Source organism: Bombus huntii, chromosome 14, assembly GCF_024542735.1.
Source record: "Bombus huntii isolate Logan2020A chromosome 14, iyBomHunt1.1, whole genome shotgun sequence".
Taxonomy (NCBI): domain Eukaryota; kingdom Metazoa; phylum Arthropoda; class Insecta; order Hymenoptera; family Apidae; genus Bombus; species Bombus huntii.
In genome coordinates this window covers 9,177,862-9,188,594 of record NC_066251.1, presented here as the reverse complement: position 1 = coordinate 9,188,594, position 10,733 = coordinate 9,177,862, and the positions used below count along the sequence as shown (strand labels likewise).

General features: G+C 33.9%; 3 protein-coding genes across 7 annotated transcripts in view; 2 read left to right on the top strand and 1 right to left on the bottom strand.

Annotated features, from left to right (window-relative positions):
- The first annotated feature begins 127 nt into the window (after positions 1-127).
- Positions 128-3,747, top strand: LOC126873065 (multiple inositol polyphosphate phosphatase 1-like). 3 transcript variants are annotated; one of them, XM_050633556.1, is made up of 10 exons: positions 128-885; positions 1,111-1,332; positions 1,617-1,751; positions 1,829-2,022; positions 2,094-2,216; positions 2,297-2,444; positions 2,534-2,744; positions 2,812-3,021; positions 3,109-3,284; positions 3,416-3,747. In XM_050633556.1, the coding sequence occupies exons 2-9, from the start codon at positions 1,134-1,136 to the stop codon at positions 3,269-3,271; spliced, it is 1,383 nt and encodes a 460-aa protein (XP_050489513.1). In that variant the 5' UTR covers positions 128-885; positions 1,111-1,133; the 3' UTR covers positions 3,272-3,284; positions 3,416-3,747. The 3 variants fall into 3 exon arrangements, with proteins under 3 accessions (XP_050489513.1, XP_050489511.1, XP_050489512.1); XM_050633554.1 differs by having other exon boundaries at positions 3,109-3,747; XM_050633555.1 differs by having other exon boundaries at positions 844-901; positions 3,109-3,747.
- LOC126873066 (voltage-dependent calcium channel gamma-7 subunit) overlaps positions 910-10,733 on the bottom strand; it is a 76,363-nt gene continuing 66,539 nt past the window's right edge. The window contains exon 10 of the transcript XR_007692293.1: positions 910-1,043. The gene's annotated coding sequence lies outside the window, so the exon portion shown is untranslated. The remainder of the gene's footprint in view (positions 1,044-10,733) is intronic.
- Positions 4,437-10,620, top strand: LOC126873063 (multiple inositol polyphosphate phosphatase 1-like). Of its 3 annotated transcripts, none has more exons than XM_050633553.1 (9): positions 4,437-4,593; positions 7,290-7,474; positions 7,549-7,680; positions 8,140-8,333; positions 8,425-8,538; positions 8,822-8,966; positions 9,045-9,255; positions 9,379-9,588; positions 9,793-10,620. In XM_050633553.1, exons 2-9 carry the CDS (start codon positions 7,312-7,314, stop codon positions 10,028-10,030), a joined length of 1,407 nt encoding a protein of 468 aa, XP_050489510.1. In that variant the 5' UTR covers positions 4,437-4,593; positions 7,290-7,311; the 3' UTR covers positions 10,031-10,620. The 3 variants fall into 3 exon arrangements, with proteins under 3 accessions (XP_050489510.1, XP_050489508.1, XP_050489509.1); XM_050633551.1 differs by having other exon boundaries at positions 4,505-5,099; XM_050633552.1 differs by lacking the exon at positions 4,437-4,593 and adding an exon at positions 6,223-6,508.

The following is a 10,733-nucleotide window of genomic DNA, read 5'->3' as shown; positions in this document are numbered from 1 at the left end:
TATTGTCATAATTTATTTAAAGCTAGACACAATATCTTTTCTAATTATCATTCGCAATTGTCAGGTTCAAATCATACAAGTATTTATCGCAACACTACGATCAATAAAATCAAAGATTTTCATTTACCTTGTTGCTGTTATGGTTTTTATGATTCTATAGTTTATTGATATACGTATATCAATAACCAGGTGCTTTTTTAACGTTACGTTTATCTCGTGCGTTTCTTATCCAAGGTAATCTAATCTAGTTTGAGTAAAATAAAATCTTTTAGCTTGATATGAATTAGTATACAACAAATTTAACGATTGCAGTTTCTTTTTCAACAAGTATATTCGTTAACAATTAAAAATGCTATGCTATAAAAATGTTCTGCTTCGTTGACATGCATTTCCTCTTTAGTATTAGAATATTACAGAAATAAAAGTCATTGATCGTAAATTATTAAAACATAATTATAACCGTCGATAATTGATGTAAAAGAAATGCTGTCAATATACGTATGTACTATCATAAATTGTTAATACAAAATACAAAGTTTATATAGATGTTTTTCCATGACATACGCAGACTGAATTGTTTTATTTAAGGTAGGTTTTATAAAACCAGTTGTCAAACCGGTTATCGACCATCAAAACATTTTACCCGTCGAATTTTCTGTACTTTCTGATCCATACAGATATACGAATTACATTATACCTTTTTTTTATGTACAGTCTATTAGCAATTTGAATATACACTCGGAAATACTAAGCCTCGTAAAGCATTATAACCTGAGGCTACTGATAGGACGTAGTCGAGGCAGTTCCTTGTTATAAAAGAAAGGAACGCTTAGTTAGTAACATTTGTATCGCACAACTGGAGTAAGTGAATAGCAGAGATTAAACGTGAGTTTGTTTGAACGTACGTACCTATTATACAAAATTTGCATTTCACAGTTGTCTTCGCATGATAATTTTACTTTTTGTTTCAAATACAATACGGTTCCATTTTTTGTGAAATAATGTACATATGCTTTATATAGTGTTTTTAGATAGCGTTCTTCCTAAAATGTGTCGTAACTTATGTAACATACGTTTTAAATTATTCACTGTGTACTTATTCCATTTTAGATTACAGACACAGCATACACAGCATGCAGTTCTTTCGTAAAGGAAGTATGTCGAGAGTAAACATTTTTGCGATATTAATTACACTTTTTTGTTTGACAAACGAGTTAGTTTCAAGTGATAGTAATTATTGTTATTCCGACGATGAACATCCCTATCTATGCGCTGGTACGAAGACGGCTTATGAAGTCGAACATGGCTTAATTAAAAATACTACTCTTCCAAGTAAGTAATTACAGAGTGTCACTTTAGAATACATAATGTATTATAACATGTCGAATAGAATAAATAGTGTCGTAACTTCTAATATATTTTGTTCTCCTTTAATTATTTATAACTGCACTAAGCGGTCGCACGATCATTAGTGAGGCAAAAGAATAAGAAAGTTGTGTGATTACAGACTGTTATCATCTGAAATATTTTGAATAACGTAACAACTCTTGCACTGATACTTTTTACTTCTGCTTCTTATTTATACATTATATATTTTTTACTGCTTTTTTCCCTAGATTGCAAGCCAGTCCAAATTTGGATGTTAATTAGACACGGAACTCGCAATCCTGGAAAGGATCAGATCAAAAGCATGAAACATAATTTGCCAAAACTTCAAAGTAGCATCATCGAGAATCATGAAAAATATGGAAGTAAGTAAGAACCTCGAAAGATCTTTTTGTCAGTTCATAATAACTTTCCGTTTTCGTATAACACGATGTATTTGTAGATGGTAGTTTATGCCAGAAGGACTTAGAGAAACTAAAAACGTGGAAGTTAGATCCAAATCTTAAAAAACACCGATCCAAGTATTTGACAACTCAAGGTGAAAAAGATTTATCATCGCTCGGTGCACGGTTTAAAGATTATTTCCCGGAACTTTTGCAATCCTATCCGGTTGATACTTTAAAGAAAATATACAAAGTAAGCCTTTAACGCGTAATGTTTACATACTTGGATGACAATCGATTCATTTAACTTTGATATATGTATAGTTTAGGTCAACAGATCTGCAACGAACTATAGCTAGTATGGAAAATTTTATTAATGGGCTCTTCGGTAATGTAACCATCGACAACACGGTGGTAGTACCAACTTCTGAGGATACTCTGTTACAGGTTGATAAAAATATTGATACTAATCATCAGTCATTAAAATAGCATTTTCTCGTATGAGAACATACTTACCTCGCTTTTAGTATTATAAAATTTGCAAGGCATGGTTGGAACAAGTGCATAATTCGACGGGCAAATCTGAAGTTGATAAATTTTTAGATAGTCCATCATTCAGAGAAATAATCGGCAATGTTAGTCAGCGACTTGGCTTTTCGAACAGCCTTTCTTTCGGTATAAAATATTATTCCACGAGAATCTGAATAAATTTATTTTTCGTATTAATTATTATCAGCGAAGATTGATTGATCAACTTGATTTAGATGATGTTTTAATTATGTACACCGCATGCACTTTTGAAAATGCTTGGTACGTAAATGAAAGATCGCCCTGGTGTGCCGCTTTTACAAAGCACGAAGATGAACTATTCGAGTACGAAGAGGATCTGTATTATTATTACCACGCCGGTTACGGCGAAGAAATGAGCACTGTCATTGGATGTCCACCGTTACAGGACATGTTTAATGGTTTTAGGTAAGCGTCAGTATTGTTAATATAAATACTACAAATACTGCGTTAAGGTACATCGCTGATATTTTAGAAAATTGGAGAGCGAAGACTCAAGCGAAGAACCACAAGGCATTTTCTATTTCACTCATAGTACGGCGCTTCAATTGCTTTTAACAACGATGGGGGTTGCAAAAGACTCGATACCTTTGAAAGCTTCGAATTTTGAAAGTATGAGAAACAGAAAGTGGAATAGTTCCCGCCTGGCGCCGTTCGCTGCGAATCTTGCAGCCATTTTCTATAGGTACGTCAAGGATTATTTTGGATTTTGTTCTCATATTTCAGCTACTCGGATCAATTTATTCCTTTCTCGCGTTAAAACTGCTTTCAGGTGCGATTCGTCGAATAAAGTTAGGTTTTACTTAAACGAGAAACCTTTAGACTACGAAGGTTGTGAATTGGGCGTGTGCGACTGGGAATATTTGAAGGAGAAAATGGGACCCAACGCGTTCGACTGTAACACAGATTTTTGTAAAGCTGATACAACAAAATAATTATATATTACATGTAACGTAGAATCTTATTTTATTATTAATGGTATTAATGGTAAGCGTTACGCAAAAGATAACAATGAAGTAATTTAATAGTAGGAGTGATTCCGTAGTGATTACGTAGATTATCGTATGTGCTTTTGTCAGGAATTGTGTTGAAGAAATTACAGTCTGACAACCTGTACGTATATGTTCGAAGCAACGAAGCTAGACGACCTTATATTACTGTCATATAAGCTGGTGTGATGAACGATATGCTCATATATGACACCTTCAAATTTAATCACGTTTACTTGATATCATCAGAAAAATCTTTATACATATTTGTTTAACTTCGAAAGAGATAGCGGAGTAATAATATTTATTATCATTTGTTATTATATTTTATTTGCCATCTGTAATGACTACTGTATTACTACGTAATTACTGTACTGTATTTAAATACATAAATATAATCTACGTGCTGCGTGAAATTAGAATATTAGGATTAATGTATTTATACTTGAATATCCATTTTACACATATCTATCTCCCGAGTTAATCGGTTACTCAATTACGTATTAGTCATTTTAATTCGCTGATTTATGATTATAATTCATTGATTTATGATTTACAATTCACCGTCGATATTTAAATACATTCTACAGTATTAATAAATATTCTCGTAGAACGTAATTACTTCTTCAGTTCCAATAACTATATAGCTTTAGCAGAGTACAAAATGTATAGACTGCACACATACGAATCAACGAAGCTTGACGACCTTATGTCAGTGGCACCTGGAATACCGTGACCAATGCTGGTCAGCAGGGGTGTGCGTTTAAACGTTGTAACGAATGATAATCTGATGCCTGAAATACTTGAAAAAAATTTCAATCTAGTTTTTTCAGTAGTTTACCTTCAATCTTCCCAGCGGTTTCTCAGAATACGAAAGAAAGATTTTTAACGATACGAACAATTTATTTTCAGAGTCTTGTAAACGTTCGTAATACGTTCATATGTGTCGTGACGAAAAATAAACTGTTATAGCAGGTTATTTTAGCGGAACTTAGGGGACTTGTTTCCCCAGGTTCTTATTGATTGCGCGTGCTCAAAGTGACGGACCTTTACGATTTTATAGAACGCATGAAACACTACGTTGGGCCAACGAAGGTTCAAAGGCTACAAACCGTAATACACAATTCGCGGGGTCTATCGCTGAAACTATACGACTTTTACACGCTAGGAGCAACGAAGCTCGACGACCTTACGGCAGTGCCACACGAGCTGCCGCCTCGAAAGGTGGTCGCGATCGGCATACAAACAACGACTACGCGCATTTCATGGTATTGTCACAGTTGACTTGTATTTTAAACAGTGATATAGTGATTATAGTAGCCAGCGATTCATGCGCAAATCCTTGATATTACTAGGGAATCCGTGGAATCTATCGTCGAAGATCGATCGTTCCAAGCGCCGCGTCGAGTCGTGAAGTTCTGAAACTTGGTCGTGCAATCTTCGTATAAAAAATAAAGAAAGAAAAAGAAAGAGCACTAAGACTTATTGATAAAAGTTGAATCTAACATAGCTTATCGTACGAATCGCATCGAATGGTTTTCGTGTCGTTTCAGTTCGAAGAATGAGAAGAAAATAATCATAAGTTTCAACGAAAGATCGATTGTGTTGAAGTGTTTATGAAACATTGATACGATCTCATTTGCCCAGAATTGCAGAGGGCAAAGCACTCCGCCGATTGAGGAAAAGTGAACAATACTGTCGGTCGCACTCTCTCTTTTCAGGTCTATAAACCCGTACTCGATTTAATGCGCTTGAACAGGACGTAAAGAATACGGTAATTTCTTAATGAGTATGAAAAATTTTTTAATTCCTAGTACAAAATAATTCCAATAATACTATAATTTTAGTAATTTCTTGAAAAATTCTTTCGTCAAATTTTTGTTCTTATAATAAGATTAGTATAATCATTTTGATTTCTGATAATGTTATGATTGTACATTTTCGTAACAAGATTTAAAATACAATATTTTCGCGTTATATCTATGATAAAATAGCCCCTTTACGAAATAAAAATTATGTGAGGCAGGTCGTGAAAGCGGTGCGAATGAAACGCTGCGGCGAAATTCATTTCATTCAACTTTCGATGGAATGCCGCTTACACATCTAGGAGGAATTTCATTTGAATAAATAAGCTCGTCTGTGAATAATTAAATTGTTGAATAGTAGCAGTACGGATCGCCATGCGTGACGCCGACGTCCTACTTTTGTTCTCAATTATCAACAAAAAATTACAGTTCATCGATGTTTATTGAATAAAATCAATCTGTTTTAGTTTGTTCTACTTTCCTTTCGATTCACATTAGACAATTGATTCTGAGTCGGTATCAAGTGCTAATATTCGTTCGTGCGAAAATTTATTTTATTCATTTCATATTTCATGTTGGTATGCGTATATTAATAACGCGAAACAAATATCTCACATTTTAAAATTGAAATTACGGAACGAAACTGTTCTATCGGAATGTGGCAAAAGAATAAGCGTATAATGTAATACGTTGAGGCTTTCCGGAAGAATCAAATCGGTACCAGGCTTACACGACACTTGGCACTTGCGGACACAAGAAATTGACAATAAGTAGGCCAAGTAGACTTATTACACTAAGAGAAGGCTTTGCTAATCAAGCCACTACCAATTTCGTTATCGTCAATCTAACTTACTCTTGAATTACTCTTTCAGCAGCCTCCCGCCTTCATAGGTTCTCCGCGAATCATTGCACATTTTATTTTATAATTTATGTTTCGGAAATTACGTTTCAATATCTATATAGATCATTCAAGAATTATATTCCTAAAAATTTCGTATCTTTGTCTAACTTCATTCGCGGTATTAACATTAATTTTTATTTATATAAGTACAGTCTTAACTGTTGTTTATTGAAGCAACATTGAGACATACAAAACGAATTTTAATAAAAGTCGGCGAGTAAAGAATTAACAACTGTCGGTGTAAATTTCGAAGACGAATATCGATAAAAACAGAACAAATGTTACGCTTTAAATTCGGCTGCAAAAATAGTAACTGTACAGTAAAGACTAGAACTTCTCCAGAACCTGTTCTTAGACGCGAATTATGCAATATATGTAGCTGTTCATACGCGTAATGCGTGAACACATCTTAACTTTCACATTCACGTGCACGTTCTACATCTATCCTTAACCTTGGTAGGCAAATATCTATTGCACGTACGTATTACAATTCCTTTCGCATCATAGAATCGAAAAATCCAAGACCAGATTAAACATTAAACTCATCGATACCTTGAATCGTATGACGTTTTATAAATATTCAAATCAAAGCAGACAGTCTTCGACTTATCTTTAAATCGAAACTTTATTAAATGTAGTGTCTATTAATAAATTTATCGGTATTGTGTATTTATCGATTATATAAACCTTAAGATAACAAGGATAATTTCCTACTTATGTATCTGCATTTAACCGTGAAAAATAATAAAAAAGGAAGAGATGAATAAATATCCTGTTGGTTACATAAGATCTATTTTACGTATAGTTGGTCGTAGATAATTCGTAAAGCCGGTAGTAAAGTAACATGTGACATCAGCACAGGAAAATGTAGGTTTATTGCTTGCTGTACTTCAATGAAACAAAGCATTTTATGCATTCCGAGAGTTATAGAACAAGAGTTATTTGTAGCTGCTTTACGTTTCTTCGCGGTTAAAGGGATCAAAATTAGTATCATATTATTAGGCTTGTAAATTAATTCGGTGATTACTTAAACAAAATTCAAATTTTATGCACAAACCACGTAATGTAGGTTTAACCAGCAGAATAATTTCCAATCTTCGTATGAAATTTCATATACATTGGTAGCATCTCTTTAAGATTACTATGAAATATTACAAATATTAAAATTAAAAATAGAATTATGAAAATTTTAGAAACTAGCTAAAAAAAAAAATATATATATATATATGTATATATAATTACCTCTTCCTTGTTGCAGATCAAAGAAACAATCTTTAAAAATGAATACATACGTACTATTCTTGACATTCTTAATTAGTCACGTTTACGCGCGTGACGGTGACTCTTGTTTTGCGGACGAAGATGATCCATATTTATATATGGCCACTAAAACTGCCTACCATTTTGTCCACGCCGGTAAAACTCGGTTTCAAGATGTACCCAGTAAGTATTCGTATCATTTTTCCATTAAACTTCTCATTTAGTAAGAAGCTTCTCAATTTTTAATCGACTTATAGACTGTCATGCAGAGCAAATTTGGATGTTTGCTACACACGGTACACGATGTCCGTCTGAAACGGAGGATATCGAAATGCAAAAATTAACAAAACTACGGGATCATATAATTAGCAATCACGAAGTTCAAAACAGTGAGTTTGTCATATTTTTTCATTTCAAAATGAGGAAATTAACAGACGATTAGACTAAAATTGGAATAAAAGCAAGTCCCAAATTATCCACCATTTGGATTAAAATATTCATACGTCTTTACGTGTGACCGCGTTTCAGTATTTATTGGAAAAATTCCGAGAAGGAGGTGTTCCCGTTAAAGCAAACGCAAGTAAACCAGTTAAACTCTAATTCGGGTCATTGACACTTTTTCGTATCGATCTTCGCCACGCGTCGTTTTACATATTGATCAATAGTCCAGCGGTTAACCCTAGATTTATTGAGTTCATGTATAAATTCGTCTCTTTGAATTGGAACACGTCTGATCTTGAGCTATTAATCCATCGGAAACCTAAAAATTCACTTTCTACATCAGCGGTTCGATTTTTGCTCGTTCAACTTTCGAAATATACGCTCTTCGACAATTTTCTTTTTCACAGATGGCCGTATGTGCATCAGAGATTTAGAAAATTTAAAGAGATGGAAAACGGACGAGTACCTCAAAATCGAAAGAGCGGAAGTTTTGACACCGCAAGGTGTGGAAGATATGAGATTGCTTGCGAGACGATTGCAAAGCAATTTTCCGCAGCTTCTTCAACCAATCGACGAAAATATAACGGCGGAAAATTATGTGGTATACACTACGATCGATCCTACTAAGAATATGAAAATTTACCTATTTCACTATTCGCTAATTTCACTAAGTTGGAAAATATTAATTTTAGTTTAAAACGACCGATGCACGCGAAAGCAGCATGAGTTACTTTATGGAGGGACTGTTTGGAGACAGACAAGCGGTAGATGCAGAAGAAGTTGCCATAAATGATACTCTGCTTACAGTGAGTGTATTATTTTCCATATATAATAAGGAATAATGGTAATATACAAGTTGCAATATATAAACGTTATACGTATTCATAATGATTTGGAAATTTGTGAAGAAAATTTTCTCTAGATATTGCATAGACAGATCCCGATATTTATCTCGCTTTTCCTTTTTCCTTTAAATGCACTTGTACTATTTTTTTTTAGCAAGCTCTTTAAATTGTACTATTTCAAGAAATCAAAATCTAATTTTAAGTTTAATCTAATTCAATTTTAATTTAACTTTATCTGTATCAGATGTATAAATCCTGCAACATGTGGAATAATGGTCCTAGTAATACTACCATCAAAGAAGTAATTATGTTCGAAGAAGGAGCGCAATTTAAAAATCTGATACAGAATGTCAGTCAGAATCTTGGGTTTTTGGAGGATATTTCCAAAGGTAAGCTCGACAGTTCAGAAACAATAAAAGGTCTAGTATTTTTCATTCGTTTTATCGACCTCTTGTCTCGTTTTTCAGAATCAGTTCTAACGATGTACAATATGTGCCGTTACGAAAAGGCCTGGACAGTGACGAAACTTTCTCCTTGGTGTGCTGTTTTCAGTAAAGAAGAACTTCGTGTGCTAGAGTATCGCGAAGATCTCTACTATTATTACAAGGCCGGATATGGACGTGAAATCAATGCGCAGCTAGGATGTACCCTTTTGCAAGACATGATGAATCACTTTTGGTAATTTCATTTTTTTGTTTTTATTTCAATGAAGTTTCTATCTGCTTTAACATAGTGCACAATATCTATTATCGCTTCGTAAGCTGTCATCTCTCGATATCAATAAGCGTATCAATATTGTAGGAGAGTGGAACAAAATGGAGAGTCTAACGAACCTAAAGGCATATTCTACTTCGGCGATATCATAAGTCTGCAGAACCTCTTGACCACGTTGAATATTAATAAGGATCAAACGCAACTGACGGCTTTTAATTACAAAGATATGGCGAAACGTCGTTGGCGAACCTCTTTCATGTCGTCCTTCGCCGCGAATCTTGTCGCTGTATTTTACAGGTAATGACATATTATCGAATTAAATTGAAACATTAATCGCAACAAATGAAACATAATGTAAATTTTCCTTCTAAATTGTTTACGTATTAGACGATATTGCGTTACATCGTTAAATAAGAACAGCGCCCTAAAATCGTAAGATCACAAACGTTTGTGGTAAATTGACTACACTTGATCACAGAGTGTTTCTATTTTTATTCACAGATGCGACATCACTAGTCAACCAAACAAAGTAATGTTTTACTTGGCTGAGAAACTGGTCATGCTCGACGGATGTGATGTTGGTCTCTGCGATTGGGAATATTTCAAGCAGAAGTTCAATCCAATGCTTAAACATTGCGATCTTAATGTTTGCTGGAACGGAAGTGGTGCCACCACTTACGCTACCAATTTCTTCCTCGTCCTTCTTTCATGCTTCTCTCTAGTCTTTATTAGAAAGTAGAAAGGAAACAGGTGTATGCGTGTTGTCGATGTTCGTAATTTAGAGAAGACGCATAATATGTTGAACGTAACGCGTATAAAATTATCTATCATTATGGCTATTAAAATAAGATAATTCCAAGCATTCAACATTGCGACTCGCCAACATTTCACTGCGCTTTCAAATCGCCAAAATGTGAATATTTAATGTCTTTTATTCCTGTTCTACCACTCTATACGTAATTTATATGCATTTATTGTTGTTTATCGTCATCGTCATTTGTTTATATATCGTAAATATGTACTCGTATAAGTGGAATATTATTTAAATTATCTTTCTTCCTAATGATGTCCGTCCGACTCGTGATGACTACGCATAAGTATAAACATAATGCACAATTACCGTCACATTGTTGCTTAGAATTCTCTCTCAGACTTTCTCAAATCTCGCAGCAAAAGTAAGAGCAACGTGTTTCTATACGCTTAATAAATGTAGAAGATTCGAATATCAAAAAGGCCTCTCTTCGTATATTATATTTGCGTACTCATAATTCGAATTACTTTCTAAATAAATTATGAACAAATAAATTACTGATATATATATACCATAAATGTTCGGGCATAATGCTATTTATTTTCACCTTGGCCCATATTGCTGGTAATCATATAAGTTCAGATGATGACAAGTTCAATTATTAATAGTTTCTGTTGTCATCTCGAATAAA